The sequence below is a fragment of the Bombina bombina genome, chromosome 6 (assembly GCF_027579735.1).
Source record: "Bombina bombina isolate aBomBom1 chromosome 6, aBomBom1.pri, whole genome shotgun sequence".
In the NCBI taxonomy this organism is placed as follows: domain Eukaryota; kingdom Metazoa; phylum Chordata; class Amphibia; order Anura; family Bombinatoridae; genus Bombina; species Bombina bombina.
Genome location: NC_069504.1, coordinates 399,066,169 through 399,086,595, shown reverse-complemented (window position 1 = coordinate 399,086,595; position 20,427 = coordinate 399,066,169). Strand labels below are relative to the sequence as shown.

At 39.1% G+C, this 20,427-nt stretch overlaps 1 protein-coding gene across 2 annotated transcripts in view; it reads right to left on the bottom strand.

Annotated features, from left to right (window-relative positions):
- Positions 1-6,590: 6,590 nt before the first annotated feature.
- Positions 6,591-20,427, bottom strand: part of BNIP1 (BCL2 interacting protein 1) — a 74,261-nt gene continuing 60,424 nt past the window's right edge. For both annotated transcript variants that reach the window (XM_053717137.1, XM_053717138.1), the window contains exons 5-6: positions 18,749-18,867; positions 6,591-9,028 (exon numbers count right to left, since the gene is read on the bottom strand). In XM_053717137.1, the coding sequence (XP_053573112.1) occupies positions 8,835-9,028; positions 18,749-18,867 (313 nt within the window). In that variant the 3' untranslated portion in view covers positions 6,591-8,834. The remainder of the gene's footprint in view (positions 9,029-18,748; positions 18,868-20,427) is intronic.

Genomic DNA, 20,427 nt, shown 5'->3' with positions numbered 1-20,427 from the left:
TCTTACTCATATCATACCCCTTCCTCTATTAGCTAATCTAGTAAATAGGATTTGCAGTCATGATTTTTGGTTCAACAGATATTTTTGTAACAACATAGGTATTCTAACACGCAGTTGTAGCTAAGACCTTTTGCAAAAAAGCAAATATTATGTTGACAGTATATGCATTAACACTAACCTCTAAGATAGGAGGAATAAACTTTACAATGCAATATAAAAAATCATGCAGTACAAACACCCAATGTAAACTTAATATACTGATATCTGTCTTAAGAGCACATTTGAGACCCTTATAATAAATACCAATATAACAGTGATTATCTACTGTGAATGAATATAAGATAAAGTAACAACAAACATCGCAAACCTCTGAATAACCAGTTTGTATATTATAGTAAGCTTTAATTGTGGATCATTAGAGCCGTTTATGTGTAATAAGGGTAGGAAATGTCTGCATGTCTTATATCACATTTTGCATTAATATACCCTGTTATTAATCCGTTTCAGAGCGGGTAAAAAATAATAGTCTCGAAAATTACTTATTGTAGATGTGTAAAGAGATTTACAGATGAATTTATAATTCGTGAATCTCGATATTTACAAATAGTGCTGAGACACTTGATCGTCCAATCACATTAGCTCTAACTTTCACGCCCCGTATAGGAATGACAACCCTGCTGTGGATTGGTCCTACCGCTATGACTAAGCGATGACCAGAATCACACCCACTGTCTAATCTCGAGTTCCTTATACGTAAGATGCTGATGCTTTGATGGATAGGATATTCAGCTAATCATAGGGAGACAACTCCCATTCGTTTAACCAATCCGGTATGAGTGGTGGGCATTGCAATTAAATAAAAGACGCCGAGTAGCAGCGGCCCGCACCCCCTCTGAGGAAGCGTTCGTGAAACGCGCGTCAGGGGTCCGGCAGGGGCAGCTTAGTCTCTCCTGTTGTTTTGTTTTTAATGTGCTTACTCTTGTGGAAAATAGATTAAGAAGTGGTTTAATTTATGTCCTCCAATCCTTTATTATCATATATTAATATTAATACAGCCCTCGGATTGTAAGGGCTTAGTTAATTCTAATTTAAAAACGGATTGGGGATATTGAATAGTGGACTGATATATCTAATAGCTATTACGCAAACCACAGAGTTCAAGTGGTTTTAATTCACAGCCTTTGCTACTGAATGAGTGTGAGTTCCTTAGTTAATTTAATAAACTTTAATGTATGAATGATTGGGAACGATTTAATTATTTTGAACACTTTTTGATATTAGTAGAGTTAGTCTGATAATATTCAGTGGAATTATTCTCTCTTTAAACTTTGTTGTACTCTCAGTTACAACTAGTTTGTCTAGTTGTTGTCAGTTGCCCTATTGAATAATCCACTCCAGGTCTCGCTGTTGTTATATACAAACTCAAATTCTAGTAATAAGAATACTATTATTACAAATTAATATAGGCTAAACCTGGTACCATTCTTGTAACTCTACTCCCTTTTACTCCCCCCCCTCTTTTCCTCTAAACATTAAGCAAGTGGAGACTGGGGAGACAGAGCAGCATGGAGCAAGTGGAGATTGGGGAGATAGAACAGCATTAAGCAAGTGAAGACTGGGGAGACAGAGCAGCATTAAGCAAGTGAACACTGGGGAGACAGAGCAGCATTGAGCAAGTGAACACTGGGGAGACAGAGCAGCATTGAGCAAGTGAACACTGGGGAGACAGAGCAGCATTGAGCAAGTGGAGACTGGGGAGACAGAGCAGCATCCAGCTAGTGAAGACTGGGGAGACAGAGCAGCATTGAGCAAGTGAACACTGGGGAGACAGAGCAGCATTAAGCAAGTGGAGACTGGGGAGACAGAGCAGCATCCAGCTAGTGAAGACTGGGGAGACAGAGCAGCATTGAGCAAGTGAAGACTGGGGAGACAGAGCAGCATTAAGCAAGTGGAGACTGGGGAGACAAAGCAGCATCCAGCTAGTGAAGACTGGGGAGACAGAGCAGCATTGAGCAAGTGAAGACTGGGGAGACAGAGCAGCATTAAGCAAGTGGAGACTGGGGAGACAGAGCAGCATTAAGCAAGTGTAGACAGGGGAGACAGAGCAGCATTAAGCAAGTGGAGACTGGGGAGACAGAGCAGCATTAAGCAAGTGGAGACTGGGGAGACAGAGCAGCATGGAGCAAGTGGAGATTGGGGAGATAGAACAGCATTAAGCAAGTGAAGACTGGGGAGACAGAGAAGCATTGAGCAAGTGAACACTGGGGAGACAGAGCAGCATTAAGCAATTGAACATTGGGGAGACAGAGCAGCATTGAGCAAGTGAACACTGGGGAGACAGAGCAGCATTGAGCAAGTGGAGACTGGGGAGACTGGGGAGACAGAGCAGCATCCAGCTAGTGAAGACTGGGGAGACAGAGCAGCATTGAGCAAGTGAAGACTGGGGAGACAGAGCAGCATTAAGCAAGTGGAGACTGGGGAGACAGAGCAGCATCCAGCTAGTGAAGACTGGGGAGACAGAGCAGCATTGAGCAAGTGAAGACTGGGGAGACAGAGCAGCATTAAGCAAGTGGAGACTGGGGAGACAAAGCAGCATCCAGCTAGTGAAGACTGGGGAGACAGAGCAGCATTGAGCAAGTGAAGGCTGGGGAGACAGAGCAGCATTAAGCAAGTGGAGACTGGGGAGACAGAGCAGCATTGAGCAAGTGAAGGCTGGGGAGACAGAGCAGCATTAAGCAAGTGGAGACTGGGGAGACAGAGCAGCATTGAGCAAGTGAACACTGGGGAGACAGAGCAGCATTGAGCAAGTGAACACTGGGGAGACAGAGCAGCATTAAGCAAGTGAAGACTAGGGAGACAGAGCAGCATTAAGCAAGTGAAGACTGAGGAGACAGAGCAGCATTAAGCAAATGAAGACTGGGGAGACAGAGCAGCATTAAGCAAATGAAGACTGGGGAGACAGAGCAGCATTAAGCAAGTGGAGGCTGGGGAGACAGAGCAGCATCCAGCTAGTGAAGACTGGGGAGACAGAGCAGCATCCAGCTAGTAAAGACTGGGGAGACAGAGCAGCATTAAGCAAGTGAACACTGGGGAGACAGAGCAGCATTAAGCAAGTGAAGACTGGGGAGACAGAGCAGCATCCAGCTAGTGAAGACTGGGGAGACAGAGCAGCATTAAGCAAGTGGAGACTGGGGAGACAGAGCAGCATTAAGCAAGTGGAGACTGGGGAGACAGAGCAGCATGGAGCAAGTGGAGATTGGGGAGATAGAACAGCATTAAGCAAGTGAAGACTGGGGAGACAGAGCAGCATTGAGCAAGTGAACACTGGGGAGACAGAGCAGCATTAAGCAAGTGAACACTGGGGAGACAGAGCAGCATTGAGCAAGTGAACACTGGGGAGACAGAGCAGCATTGAGCAAGTGGAGACTGGGGAGACAGAGCAGCACCCAGCTAGTGAAGACTGGGGAGACAGAGCAGCATTGAGCAAGTGAAGACTGGGGAGACAGAGCAGCATTAAGCAAGTGGAGACTGGGGAGACAAAGCAGCATCCAGCTAGTGAAGACTGGGGAGACAGAGCAGCATTAAGCAAGTGAACACTGGGGAGACAAAGCAGCATTGAGCAAGTGAACACTGGGGAGACAGAGCAGCATTAAGCAAGTGGTGACTGGGGAGACAGAGCAGCACCCAGCTAGTGAAGACTGGGGAGACAGAGCAGCATTGAGCAAGTGAAGACTGGGGAGACAGAGCAGCATTAAGCAAGTGGAGACTGGGGAGACAAAGCAGCATCCAGCTAGTGAAGACTGGGGAGACAGAGCAGCATTGAGCAAGCGAAGACTGGGGAGACAGAGCAGCATTAAGCAAGTGGAGACTGGGGAGACAGAGCAGCATTAAGCAAGTGTAGACAGGGGAGACAGAGCAGCATGGAGCAAGTGGAGACTGGGGAGACAGTGCAGCATTAAGCAAGTGAAGACTTGGGAGACAGAGCAGCATTAAGCAAGTGAAGACTGGGGAGACAGAGCAGCATTAAGCAAGTGGAGACTGGGGAGACAGAGCAGCATTAAGCAAGTGAAGACTGGGGAGACAGAGCAGCATTGATCAAGTGGAGACTGGGGAGACAGAGCAGCATTGAGCAGGTGGAGACTGGGGAGACAGAGCAGCATTGAGTGAGTGGACAGAGCTGGCCTTAGCAGTAGCAAATGGACAGAGCTAAGCAATGAGTAGTAGAAGTGTAGTGACAAAGCTGAGAAGTGAGTAGAAGTGGAGAGACAAAGCTGAGAAGTGAGTAGAAGTGGAGAGACAAAGCTGAGAAGTGGAGAGACAGAGTAGAGAAGTGAATAGAAAAAGTAGAGAGACAAAGATGAGAAGTGTGTAGAAGAAGAGGAGAGACAAAGCTGAGAAGTGAGTAGAAGTGAAGAAACAGAGCTGAGAAGGGAGTAGAAGTGGAGAGACAGAGCTGAGAAGTGAGTAGAAGTGGAAAGAGCTGAGCAGTAGAAGAAGTGGAGAGAAGAGCTAAGAAGAGAGAAGAGGTGGAGCGACTGAGCTGAGAAGTGAGTAGAAGAAGTGGAGCGACAGAGCTGAGGAGTAGAAGTGAGAGTCAGAGCTGAGAAGAGAGTAGAAGTGGAGAGACAGAGCAATAGAGCTGAGAAGTGAGTAGAAGAAATGGAGAGACAGAGCTGAGGAGAGAGTAGAGGTGGAGCAACAGAGCTGAGAAGTGAGTAGAAGTGAAGAGACAGATCTGAGAAGTGAGTAGAAGTTGAAAGAGCTGAGCAGTAGAAGTGGAGAGACAGAGCTAAGAAGAGAGGAGGTGGAGTGACTGAGCTGAGAAGTGAGTAGAAGTGGAGTGACAGAGCTGAGAAGTGAGTAGAAGTGAGAGAGACAGAGCTGAGAAGAGAGTAGAAGTGGAGCGACAGAGCTGAGAAGTGAGAAGTGGAGAGACAGAGCCGAGAAGAGAGTAGAGGAAGTGGAGTGACAGAGCTGAGAAGTGAGTAGATGAAGTGGAGAAACAGAGCTGAGAAGAGAGTAAAAGTTTAGAGACAGAGCGATAGAGCTGAGAAGTGAGTAGAAGTGGAGAGACAGAGCTGAGAAGTGAGTAGAAGTGGAGAGACAGATCTGAAAAGAGAGTAGAAAAAGTGGAGCGAAAGAGCTGAGAAGTGAGTAGAAGAAGTGGAGAGACAGAGCTGAGAAGAGAGTAGAAGTGGAGAGACAGAGCGATAGAGCTGAGAAGTGAGTAGAAGTGGAGCGTTAGAGCTGAGAAGTGAGTAGAAGTGGAAAGACAGAGCTGAGAAGAAAGTAGAAGTGGAGAGACAGAGCTGAGAAGAGAGTAGAAGTGGAGAAACAGAGCTGAGAAGAGAGTAGAAGTGGAGAAACAGAGCTGAGAAGTGAGAAGTGGAGAGACAGAACTGAGAAGAGAGTAGAGGTTGAGCGACAGAGCTGAGAAGTGAGTAGAAGTGGAGAGACAACGCTGAGAAGTGAATAGAAGTGGAAAGAGCTGAACAGTAGAAGAAGTGGAGAGACAGAGCTAAGAAGAGAGAAGAAGTGGAGCAACTGAGCTGAGAAGTGAGTATAAGAAGTGGAGCGACAGAGCTGAAAAGAGAGTAGAAGAAGTGGAGAGACAGAGCTGAAAATAGAGTAGAAGAAGTGGAGAGACAGAGCTGAGAAGAGAGTAGAAGTGGAGCAACAGAGCTGAGAAGAGAGTAGAAAAAGTGGAGCGACAGAGCTGAGAAGTGAGTAGAAGTGGAGAGACAGAGCTGAGAAATGAGTAGAAGTGGAGAGACAGAGCTGAGAAGTGAGTAGAAGTTGTGAGACAGAGCTGAGAAGAGAGTAGAAGTATAGAGACAGAGCTGAGAAGTGAGTAGAAGTGGAGAGACAGAGCTGAGAAGTAGAAGTAGATAGACAGAGCTGATCCTGTCTTATGAAGAGAAGGCAAGAAAAATCACAGGCCCTTACCACAAGCACCACCAACTGTCAGTCAACATAATTAAAATGGTATATACCTTATAGATATATATATATATATATATATATAAAACATTTCCCAATAAAGGATAAGCACAGTCTTACAAGGTTGTCTCAGCTTCCAGGGTGCGCTTCATAAACGTATTGAAACTTCCATCATAGAAAAGGCACTCACTGGTCTTCATAAAATGTTATTTATTTCAAAAAGTTAATATAAAAACATAACGTTTCGGTGTATCATTACACCTTTGTCAAATTTCAAAACAGGAACAAACAAGCGTATCCCCAAAGAAGCTCCTTTGGGGATACGCTTGTTTGTTCCTGTTTTGACATTTGACAAAGGTGTAATGATACCCCGAAACGTTATGTCTTTATATTCATTTTTTTTAAATAAATAACATTTTATGAAGACCAGTGAGTGCCTTTTCTATGATGGAAGTTTATATATATATATCCTTCATCCCTTGTTTTGCATACATCCCTTGGTTTTGCGTGTTGTTGATGGAGTGTCTCTTTTTTTCCCTGAGGTCTGTTCAGCATATTATAAGATATTAAAAAAAAAATAGCTATATTTTTATAAGACACAAATGTGTATGTTTTGAAAAGTATAAACATAATCTATTAATGTCACTAAATTTAATTAATAATCTTTACTTAATTTTATTGAGTTAAGAATATGGACACCAGTTATAGTGGGAAGTAAATTACTGTTCATAACAGGAAGTAAAAAGCATTCATAAGACAGTAACTATAATTTATTACAGCAGTCTAAACGTCTTCTGCTAGCTGACATGACATTGGTTAAACGTTTCATACAAAGAGCATCATGAGAACAGGCTGCATTTCAAATTCCATGAGATAATTGGTCCGAACGTGGAAACAGGAAGTTTGCTCTTTGTGCCCTCGCCTCCAACAGAGGGACAGCTGAAAACTGGCCCCACACTGGAAAAAAGAACTTGTTTAAACAGCCCACGCTATATTTGTGCGTATTGTTAATGGATGTTGGTGACCACTATTGTTTTATACTAACTGCATCTCCAACATTTAACCAGTACAAATCTTTAACAATCAGTATTTTCCGAAACTATACTTTCATACTATAGTAAATATACTACATTTATTTGATGGTTATTTCGTTTTCTTCATTCTACTCATTCCCTACAGTTCTAAAGGATCCAAATGAATAAATCTTGGTAAACATTTTAAATATTTTATATCATTACACATTTAGCTACATATTGATAAACATATGAAAAGGGAGTTAAACCCATCTTACTTTTTTGTCAAGAATTGTGCTTGTCCCAAACTCCCTACATGCCAAAAAGCAAAATCTTTAACCTTTAATCTCTGGAAATTAAAGAGCTATTATCTACATTTTGAAAACCTAGGTTAAAGATTTTGTTGTTGTTTTTTTTGCCTCCTTAGGTAGGGAGCTTGGGACAAAGGACAGTTTTTACTCACAAGATGTTTGTTAATGTCCCTTTAAAGGGAAAGTCTACTTGATTTTTTATTTTTTAAAAGATAGATAGTGCCTTTATTACTCATTCACTAGCTTTGTACAACAAACATTGTTATATTAACATACTTTTTAACTTCTAAACCTCTAAATCTCTGTCTTTTTCTAAGCCCTTGAGGTCATTAGTTCATGTAACATACAGACAACATTGTGGAGTTATGCAAGAACCATCACTAACTGGCTAAAATGCAAGTTTGTAAAAAGCACTGAGATTAGGGGGGCATTCTGCAGAAGCTTAGATACAAGGTAATCGCAGAGGTAAAAAGTATATTAATATAACAGTGTTGGTTATGCAAAACTGCGGACAGGGTAATAAAGGGATTATCTATCTTTCTAAACAATAACAATTTTCAAGTAGACTGTCCCTTTAAGTAAAATGGTACAGTTATTGATTATGGAACACAGTCTCAACTCACTGACAATAATGGTCATTTTAGATTTGAAGGGCCTCTATCAGTAGCAGCAAAAGGTTGCAAGTTCACATATATAAGTGTGTTTCTAAGGCATGCAGTGATCTCTTGGCGAAATGCCTTGTTTTAAAGGGACAATGTACTACAATGTTTTCATTGTTCAATGTATAAGAAGCTATTTCAATATCTATTTTCTATTCCTATATTAAACAAACAGTCAGGTCTGAGGAGGTTTGTTCATCAACAGGGCTGCGGGAGGTGTCCCTATTAACCAGTTAATACAGTAGTGTCAGTTGTGCACAAAAACACATTCTATGGTAGTTTAAGTTTATGAACAAGATCTTTTAACATTTCATTTCTGCTCTTTCATATTCATGAGAACATTTATGTAAACCTTTAAAGAGCCATTATAGTAAAACAAATGACATGCTCTAATTTGTTAGAGCTTGTCATTTTATCACTAGCGAACCTGCAATGATATATGTTTAACCTCCATGACTAGGGCTGCTGATTGGGTCAGCGGCAGTCTCCTCTCGGAACCAGCAGTTCTTTACGGCTCAAGGGTGGTACTTTAACTAGGCTTCTAATCCCCTTATAATGACCCTTTAAGCACTGCACAATATTTATAATGTCCATTTGATGGTCATGATTAATGCCATTAGTTGGATGGTTTTAACATTTTGGCTGATAAAAAGGGTTGCAACGCATTATGTAGACGTCTGGCATCTTGAGAAGTAAATGACGACAAATACATGTAAGGATGTCAACATTAAAAAGGTATACGTTTCAATGTAATGCCTTTCTATATCTGCCGTTAAATCTGTTGCAGGTATATACTGGAATCCAGATAGGTTCAAGTTCAAAGTTTCTCTGAAACTCTTTAGGTTAGATTCAAGTCAGTTCAAAGTATATCTGAAACTCTTTAGCAAGTTCCTTATTCTGCAAGCACACGGCTAAAATGGAAAAAGCCGTTTTTTTAGAATGTACAATACAGTTGCTAAAAACAAAGCCAGAGCCAAGAAGATGAGCAGCTTGTCCGTCAGCTCTCGCCTATTGTATTTGGTGATGAGTTTGCGCCCCAGCTGGATTGTCCCTGACATTGACTTGAATTCTTCATTTGCCTCCAGGATAGTTCTGGATGAGGTTACTGTAAAGATAACATATAATATATTACAGGACGGTACAACCTACACAAATATTCTTGAACATCAGTAACATTACTCATATGTAACGTATTAACCACTAGCATTACTCCAAAGCTGACTAGAAAATATCACCTGGACATCTCTATGTAAAAAAGGAAGATATTTTATCTCAAATTTCCTCAGTAGCCAGATCCTACGGTAAAGGTACTTTAAGCAGCCAATCAGGATGCTAGTCCTGGGAATTGCAAGGGAGCGTGCAGGCACAGTCACGTTATTTCCCACCTCATTTTAAGAAAGTTTTCTATAAAATCTTGTGAGAGTTTAGTGTAATCTCATGGGATCACAGTTAATAAAAGTGTGAACTTAGCACTGATGATGCTAATTGGCTTTTGTGTGTCTTTTTTTTTTACATGCAGCTAACAGTAGCTAATGGATAACTTAACAGAACACTTACTATTCCTTTTTTTAATTTTTTTATTTATAACAAATTTCATATACAAAAAGAAGAAAGGAAGAAATGGAAAATATACATATCTCATTATCAAAATTGCATTAACAATAAAAGTTTATACTCATACTAAGAGAAAAAAATAACACTTTACAAACATTCTCATAGCACAAGATCCAAATCTAAACATTGAAATATAAAACCTAGCAATGGAGAAAGAATATGTTTCTGGGTAGAAAAATCCAAAACCTTGATGAAAAGACACAATTTTTCTAATAAAACATTTTTTTGCTCTTGTCTTTCTATCTGACAATAAATCAAAAACCTCTATAGTTAACTGGTTTATCAAAGATGAACAAATGACTTTAAGACTAGGAATCCATGGAGTGAGCCATTTTCTCAAAATACATTTCCTAGATGCCAATATTACCATAGCTAAAAACAATGCCGTCTCTTTATCTATCTGATTGCAAGTCAGATATATAATATTTAAAAAAAAATGTATATAAATTCTATATTTATTATTTTAGATACCTAAAAACTAATTTTGGCCCAATGTTAATTAACATTGGGACAAGCCCAAAAGCAATGTATCAATCTACACTTAAAAAAAATATTTTCACAATTAGACTATTTTATAGCCTTTTTTATAACATAAAATCTGTGCAACAATTTAATTTGAGATTCCCTAAAATAAGAGTCAGATGTAATTTCTCTATGTCAACTTGCTCTAAAAGAAACCCATGCTGTATTCCTTTTGCCATCACTCCACCATATTTGTCTTAACAATTGAGTTCAATAGAGCTTTTTAAATTTCATCAGAAGTGTATTTCCCTTTTACAAAAAGAGAAAAACATTTTGCGGCTCCCAAAAGTGGGGAGACATTTTTTAAAACTCTCGTTATATAATGAGAAACCTGTAAGTATGAGTAATAATGTGAATTTGGGATCTAATATTTAGGTTGAATTTCTGAAAAAGACTTTAAAGATTTTCTCAAGGTATCTATAAAGTCCCCTATTTTCTTTAAGTTATCACATTCCCAACCTTTAAAAGTCTGTATAGTTATTCCAAGAGGGAGTTTAGGGTTTCCTGTAATAGGCACGTACATTAAGTATTTATGGGGAAATGCCATAAATGTTATGTATCTTGCTCCAGGCTTCATGCATAGTATTTTTAGGATATCTTTTCCATCCAGATGAAGTAAAAATTACAAGGATAATTCCCCCAACAAAAAATGATCTAATGATTGATCAAAAAATGTTCTGGATCCAAAATCCAATCAATTTAGCTAGAGAAGCAAGATTACAATAGTGAATATCTGATTTACCTAAACCACCTCTATCAAAAGGTGACTTAAGTTTTTATAAACTAATACGTATTTTTTCCTTAACAAAGAAATTGCAAGATTTTCCCATCACTTAAAGTCTTTTTCTATATAACTGATTACCTGTTCAAAATGTAATTTATGCCATAGATTTGAATTAATTAGAACATTAATACTCAGATAAGTCAGGTAGCTACGTATATTTCTACTAAGGGAAAGTTAATTGTTCCTTTTTATTTGTTCCTATTAAGCCATAGCATTTCCAACTTGCTGCTGTTCACTTTGTAACCAGACAACATACCAAAATATTTTCTAGTATCCATAATGTTATTTAATTATATCTCTGGGTCCTGTATGCGCAGCAGCATATCGCCTGCAAACACTTACTCTTGACAGCTGAAGAACATTTTGAGGCAAAATATTTTCCTTTTTTACACAGAGATGCTCAGGTGATATTTTCTTATCAGCTTTTTATAATTATGCAGCATCAATTTCAAGTGATTTAGCATATGGGTATTATGTCCCTTTAAAGAGAAATTAAGGGTGGAGCCTGGCCAGAGATGGAGATGGTCGCATAGTCAAACCGCTCCGTGCAGTCAACATAACAAAGGGACACAAATCCTAAATTAAGTGACCAGAAGCCATCCCAGCCTAAGTCTGAGCACTACCCGACCACTAAAGGAGCCTCAAACAACGAATCCGTGCAGCTACAGGTGGGGTGGAAGGAAAAATAGAAAATGAAAGTTCCGGCTGCATCGTGAGGTGGCGCCATCTTGGATGACAACGTGAAGCAGCTTAATCCAAGCGGTAATGATAAAGCCGATACGGATTGTAAATCTGACATCAAGGTATGATTGAGGCACATAATAAACACGATAACAACTCTCCCCAAGTACCAAAACCGTAATCAAGCTAGATACAGACAAAGTAACTTAAAAGATTAGCACCAAATCGTGGATTCAAAAACGGCTAATGCAATTATGCAGTCTGGCTCACATAACAACCCAATAGAGAAAGATCATGGCTTGCAGTTGCAAACATCACCCACACCAAGTGATCGGAAGAACAGCCTCTTTAAAAAAAAACTACACGGATGACAGATAAGATATTACAATTTGCCAACTATAAAAAGTGAATATATTGCAGAAGGACAAGATCTGAGATATACATTAACCCGAATTTCTGGCTAGCAAAAATAAATTCAATTCCAGAATTACAACAGTCCGATATTCAAACCTGCTAATCACCAACCGAAAAGCTACCTTACATATTAGGCAAGAATGTCTGCCAGAAAGCCAAATAAGGCCTCCACATCAGGGAAATCAACAGCGGCTAGTATATTCTTTAAAGTCTCTAAGGGAGGAAAAACACTAGAAACACAAGAAATGGATATAGAAGAACTGGAAATAGATGTTAATTTGCAGATTGAAGCAGATGATTTTACTCCAGTCACAAAAGCAGTTATCAAAGCTCTGGTATCAAAGCAAGACATCACCGCAAATTTTGAAAAAATGTGGGAAAAGATGGATGCCATATAATCTACTGTGACTAATAGCCTTGCAGAAATAAAGCAGGATATCCAAGATTTAGGCACAAGAGTCTCATCCCTAGAAGACAGCGAAACTTCAATGGAAGAAAATATGAACAACATGTCCCAACAAGTTCTCACACATCAACAAGAACTTGACAACTTACAAAACAAGATGGAGGATTTGGAAAACCGTACCTGTAGGTGCAACATACGGCTCAAAGGCATTCCAGAATCCATATTACAACCAGACCTACACAACTACCTTAAACAATTATTTCAAGCTATAACAGGCCAAACAGAAGAAGATATCTTTTAAATGGAAAGAGCTCACCGGGCACTCAAAGCTAAACCAAAAGGAGATTACCCGCCAAGAGATTTAATTGTCAAAATGTGGTGATTCCCAGAAAAAGAAGCTATTCTTCAGGCAGTTAGGAAAAACCTGACATTCAAATTTCAAGGCACAGTAATACAATTTTATCAGGACCTCTGCGTCAGAACGTTACAACGAAGAAGCAAACTGAGGCCACTCACACAACTGCTTCGGAAAAAATCAGATAAATTATCGATTGGGATTCCCATTTGCCCTAAATATTCTACATGAAGGCAAAGTCCTAAAGATCAGAGACCGACAAGACATTCCAGAAATTTGCACATATCTTAAACTGGAAACCTCAGAACTTCCAATAAACCCCCACAACACTGGAGATGAACACAGAATACAACAGGGAGACATCCACACAATGTCGAAATGGAATAAAGTCACGAAGAAGCCCAAATAAAGTATCTCAAGATGATAGAACACATTCAACCAACACTCAACTCATAAAAGAACTACTGGACAGATGAGTATGAATAGCTTACTCAATACAATGATGCTTCATTGTGTTTTGCTTTAAATACATTACTACAAACCCCTCACTTATTCTACCACAAGTCCCAACTAGAGACTTCACCTATATTAAAAGACTTTGAAGCATTGTCTGGGACATTGTTCACAGGGTTGTGACTAGTTTTCTTCAATTTATAATGAAGGCTCAATGAACACTGGGAATAGAACTCTTTTGTAGACTGTATCTAAGACTAGGAAAAATCTGTCGTATGTAAACCAAACAACACTTAGGAAAAATAGAAAAAGGGATCTGGATGTTAATATTAGTAAAAAAGCTCTGACACAAAGCAAAATAACTATACACATTATGACATCTGAACTGACATTCATCTCACACAATATGAGGGGCCTGAATACAGACGTAAAACAGTCCTAACCCAGTATAAAAAAAATAAAGGCAAAATTGATATTCCTACAAGAAACTCACTTTATACAAGACCTTACTCCCAAATTCTGGAATAGACACTTTCCCATTCATTACCACTCCACCACAGACCAAAAGAAAAGGGGTGTTTCTATCCTCATACATTCTTCCTTATAATCTGTGACAGAGGTTAAGTTATAAAAGACCCAGAAGGTAGATAGCTTATAGTTAAAGGCAGAATACAGGACACTCGGGTTACCTTGGGTAATGTATATGCTCCAAATGAAAAACAAAACTCATTCTTTCAACAAATTTCTTATCTCTTATCTCAATGGTCCCAATTGCAAATAATCTTAGCAGGAGATTTTAATATCTTGTTGACACCTCACTCCAACGTGAAAGGGACCGAACTCTCTAGTAAACAACACAGACAAAACTCAATATCTAAATCCATACAAGACTCGTTAGCAGCCCATAATATTATAGATACCCGGGAGTCACTATACGGACACACAACAGACCACACTTATTACTCACATGCTCATAAATCATATTTAAGACTGGACTACATATTGGTTAGTCAGATTCTAATTCCAAATATAACTCAATCAAAGATACATCCCTGTGTATGGTCCAATCATTCCATAGTCCAAATAGACATGAAAGGAATAATAAACATGCAAAGACAACGTTTATGGACATATGATCCATACACACTCAAAAATGTACAGACACACAACAAGATAGTGATCTATGAAACAATATTGGCAACACAATGAAAACTCCACAGAAAACCAAATCTCCTCATAAGCAGCCTACAAACCCTTTCTTAGAGGCTTACTCAAAAAACAAGGCTCATCAAACAGTCCAATAACACTATTGATAAGCTTCAAGCAGAAATACAAATCCTTGAAAAACAACATAAACAAACATCCACCACAGCCATATATAAATTACTTCAAACTAAAAGACCTCAAATCCACAAGATATCGCAGACATATTTGCAACATACTACGAGACACTGCATGAAGGACAAAAAGTCAAGCAATCAACTCACACCAACACACTATTAGCACAGTTCTTACAAAAAGCCAAACTCAACGTCATTAGTTTCACTGACAGAGAAAACTTAAATGCTGACATAACGACGGAAGAAATACACAATGTCATTAACCCCTTAAGGACCAGCGACGTACCCTGTATGTCGCTGGCCTTTTTTTGGGACTTGATTGTTTTATAGCGCGGTCTTGCCACCAGCGTTGCAACTGCTCTATTCCACTAAGCCTTCTGGAGGGAGGGCATTAATAGCGTGTTCTTGCTAGACTTGTGCTATTATGTCCTGAAAAAAACCTTAACGACCAGTGACATACAGGGTACATTGTGGTCATTAAGGGGTTAAAGAGCTTAAAACAGGAAAAGCAGCCGGGCCGGATGGCCTGCCTGGCGAGTATTACAAACTATTCAAACCAACCCTAATCCCACACCTCGAGAAATTCTGTAATAACATCATAAATGGGGTTGAAATCCCCACTGACATTCTAAGAGCTAAAATAATAGTTATACCCAAGCCAGGAAAAAACCCAACACTGTGTCAAAGTTAAAGACCTATCTCCCTGATCAATCAGGATATCAAAATTCTAACAAAAATATTGGCCAAAAGACTTAAGAAAATACTCCCACAATTGGTGCATCCAGATCAGGTGGGATTCATAACAGATATAGAAGCCCCTGACAACATAAGAACAACAATAGCCCTGACGGAATATCTTAGAGAGACTGGGACGCCTTCTCTGCTTTTGTCATTGGACGCAGAAAAGGCGTTCAACAGAGTGGACTGGACATATATGACCGAGGTTATGACAGAGATGGGATTTAGAGCAGGTGATTAGAGTTATCTATTCCACACCAACAGCTATGATAAATGCAGGGTGTTATCAATCCAGATCAATAAATATACTCAATGGTACTCGACAGAGATGCCCTCTGTCGCCGCTGCTGTTCACTCTCTGTATTGAACCACTGGCATCCAGCATTAGGAAATCGGCAGACATTAAAGGGGTTAAAATTAAAGACACGGAATACAAACTTTCATTATTTGCGGACGACATTCTACTGACACTGACAAAACCACTAGACTCCCTGACCAACCTTTATAAAACCCACAAGAATTTGCTGAAATTGCAGGGTACAAAATTAATCTTGATAACTGTGAGGCTCTACCTCTATCGATACCCACCCATACCAAGAAACTAGTTTAGATCAATTTCGACATAACCTGGACCAAAATAATCCTTATCTTACCTGGGAATCAAGTTATCAGACTCTTATTCGAAGCTCTATAATATATGTGCCATTATATAAAAATATTAGAAGAGATCTGAAAGCATGGAAAAAGGGTACCTTTTCATGGTATGGTCGCCTTTCGGACATAAAGATTAATATCCTACCCAGAATTTTATATATCTTCAGAGCATTACCTATCAAAATCCCCACCCCAGATCTACAAAAATTGCAATCAGATCTTATTTCCATTAAGAGGGGACAGGAAAGCAAGAATTGCATCATATATTTTGGCTAAACACCGACAGCTGGGAGGAGTAGGATTACCAAATTTTTTGGATTATTACCAGGCAGCTAGATTAGCACAGGCCTCACTCCTTAGCAAACAGACACATAATATTTTATGGACAAAAATAGAGAGTGACTTGGAAGGACTTAGTAGAGCAGATGACATTCTATGTGACCCGAGGGGAGAGAGAGCCTCTGACTCACACAGATCACCTATCCCAACAGACATGATGACATTGGGGAAATCACTCACTAAATCCCTGACCCTGATACCTGCTAATTCAAGGGTTAGGCCACTTAAACACCTTCTGCCCCAAGAAATCCATGGACAGATAGATAAGTGGGCAAACAAGGGACTGTACAGAGTAGCTGACTTCATGGAAAAAGGACATATAATAACATTCAACCAATTGCAGGAGAAATTACTTCCATTTAAACTACACTGGTTTATATATCTACAAATTTCCTCTGCTCTCAATAGATATGACATTCATGAAGTGAAATACCCATACACACCCCTAGAATTTTTATGTAAGACCCTCAACAGAGAAAAACACACAATCTCTAAACTATATCTAACACTCCAAGAAAGCAAATACAAAACTAAATCAGCCACCATCACAAAATGGGAGATAGACATAGGCACTACACTGCCAAAAGATGAATGGGATCAGATTATGTATGACTCATGCAAGAGCATGATTAGTGCGGATCTTAGGGAAAACTGCATTAAAACATTATTCAGATGGTACTTAACTCCCATTAAAACTTCACATTTTTCATCCACTAAATCAAAAAATTGCTACAGTGGATGTGGGGAACAAGGTTTATATAGCCACATATGGTGGGATTGTTTTATGGTGAGAGACATATGGAACCAATAAAATAATTTGCTAAGCTCAATACTTGATGATCCTGTGTCCCTCACCATTTCCCAAGCATTATTGAATCGGGGACTTAACAATTTAATGCTCCCATTAATAAATGTATGAAAATACTTTGTACAGTTACTAGAACTTGCATTGTAAGACATTGGAAATAAGGAGTTCCTACATGGCAGGAAATTATAGACAAAATACAAAATACAAAATATATATATATATATATATATATATATATATTATGGCAGAGGAGGTTGCTTGGATCCAGGGTACTAAAGATCAAGTCCACAAGATCTGGTATTACTGGATCATGCCCGTGACAGAATTTTCCTCGAGACACACAACGACAAAGAACTATATACAGTTCGAATAATCATAGTCCAATAACAACATACACCATTTGACTCGAAAGAAGAGATTAGCTAGACTCGATAATGGCAGGTCATGACCACATTGTGCAAATAATTAGGTTATTTAGTTTAATTGTTTAAGTGTTTGCTAAATTCTAATTACAAATATGTTCCTGACACATTACAGAGATACCATAGGTAAGAATTAGCTTCAAAAAGACTAAACTAAGGTCATACAGTTTAAGAAGAATAAACACAGTTGGATTAAAAAATTTTAGGAATAAAATAGTAGAAGTGAGATCTAACGAACACTAGAATTATATAAGCAGTAGGCACAAAAGGTCTATGCTATAATAATGCTCCTGTATCTGTCATTTGTGCTGAATTGTTAAACATATGTGACAAAATATGCTCCCATTCCTATGTTTATTATGCTGTATTGGAACCAAATAAAAATAATTTCAACATAAAGAGAAAGTAAACTATTACAGGAACATGAAACCCAAAAAAAGCTTTCATGATTCAGATGGAGTTCACAATTTTTAACAACTTTCCAATTTACTTCTATTATCTCATTTGCATTGTTCTCTTGGTATGCTCTGTTGAAAAGAATACCTAGGTAGACTCAGGCGCAGTAATGCACAACTGGGAACTAGCTGCTGATTGGTGGCTGCACATATATACCTCTTATCGTTGGTTCACAGAATTTGATCAGCTACCTTCCTGTATTGTAATACTGCTTCTTCAATAAAGAATACCAAAGGAATGATGCAAATTTGCTAATTGAAGTAAAATAGAAAGTTGTTAAAAATTGTATGTCCTGTCTGAAACATGAAAGAAACATTTAGGGTTTGATATCCCTTTAATTATTCATAGTAAAACAACTTTTTTCTGTATTTTTATCTGATTTTTTTATATTATTTTTCTTTTTTTAAATTTAAAAGCTAATTTGTATGCAGTTGAAGATTGTTGTTTACCTTTTTTACAACATATTACATTAAGTATACTTTCCAATAGTATACGATAAAAACACAATTTATTATGTTACATTTCTACCACGTATTTTGTATGACCAGCACCTTGTTCACACACATTATTAAATATCCACCCCTCGAGTGCACAAATAATTTGCACCAATAGATGTCCATATAGGTAAAACAAAACGTGTGTTTTATTGTGTATCTTAAATAAATGCAACAAAAAAACACAGCCTGCAATTTACCTGTATGGGCTTGTATTGTAGACTCACAGAAAAGTTAGCACTATGTGTGAAAATTATATGTAGAAATCTGCACTACAGCCATGGGAGAGATTGTAGCTTTAGCTAGCCCATTGCTGCTGACACAAACATTATACATTATGAGTACCTAAGGTTTGCATGGCTACTTCACTCTGTTGGACTTGCTGTGACATCATTCGACTGATACCCATCAGACTCTCAGTGATGCCGCTTGCCGACTGTGTCAAGTTTTCCTTTGTTATCTTCCTGTTAAAACAAGTAAAAGCTTAGCCATCATTGTAATTCACATAGATAACTCTATGGGGACGATTTATCAAGCTCTGTATGGAGCTTGACGCCCCTGTTTCCGTGCGAGCCTTCTAAAGACCGCTGCTCCATAACTTGTCCGTCTGCTCTGAGGCCGCGGACAGAAATCAACCCAATCGAATACAATCAGGTTGATTGACACCCCCTGCTAGCGGCGGCATTGCATAGCAGGGGGCGGCATTGCACAAGCAGTTCACAAGAACTGCTGGTGCAATGATAAATGCCGACAGTGTATGCTGTCGGCATTTATCGATGTGCAGCGGACATGATGCGCTACATCGTATCATGTCCACTCGCACTATGATAAATCTACCCCTATATCTTGTTAAATAATCTGTTTTCTGAGAATATAGTTACTGAACAACAAAAGTAAGCATTCTACAAAAATAACCTAACATTTTTATTATTAATAATAATAAAATCAATATACAAACTGCAGCTTTAAATAAATAAATAAAGTAAAAACGTACAATCTCCTGGACTCTTCACAGTAGAAAAGTTATCTGTTGTCCTCTCCTAAATAAGCCTAACAAAGGTCCTCCCACCCAGCAGCAGACCTACTCAATAGAGGCTATGTAAATGAGAAAAGTCCGGAACTGCTAAAAATCAATCAATTTATTTCAAATAATTCTTTTAAACTTCATGGCTCACATGGAATATAAACAATAAAAGCAAGCGTAGACCTACTCAATAGAGGGCCCTGGTGCAAAAAAATGTTTGCCCCCCCCCCAAGGTAACTCAGTAGTACGTAATAGCACTAATATACATGCTGCTCAGTATAATGATTTGGATAATGGATGGATAGACTGACAGACCTGCAACCTGGACTTATAAACGGCTCCCCTGCATTAGGATTGTACACATTCAGCACACACCTATGTACAGAGTGGCTGCTATGGGCCCCCCAGCCCTCGGGCCCTGGTGCAACTGCACCAGCAGCACCAATGGTAGTTCTGCCCCTGCACCCACCTGTAACTCTGTCTATAAGTCTCTCACCTATAAATCCTGTTCATTACCTACTGACCTCTTATCATCTAATTATTTCTGAAATGACTGACTTTGGGAAAAACAGAATTTATGTTTACCTGATAAATTACTTTCTCCAACGGTGTGTCCGGTCCACGGCGTCATCCTTACTTGTGGGATATTCTCTTCCCCAACAGGAAATGGCAAAGAGCCCAGCAAAGCTGGTCACATGATCCCTCCTAGGCTCCGCCTACCCCAGTCATTCGACCGACGTTAAGGAGGAATATTTGCATAGGAGAAACCATATGGTACCGTGGTGACTGTAGTTAAAGAAAATAAATTATCAGACCTGATTAAAAAAAAAAAAAAACCAGGGCGGGCCGTGGACCGGACACACCGTTGGAGAAAGTAATTTATCAGGTAAACATAAATTCTGTTTTCTCCAACATAGGTGTGTCCGGTCCACGGCGTCATCCTTACTTGTGGGAACCAATACCAAAGCTTTAGGACACGGATGAAGGGAGGGAGCAAATC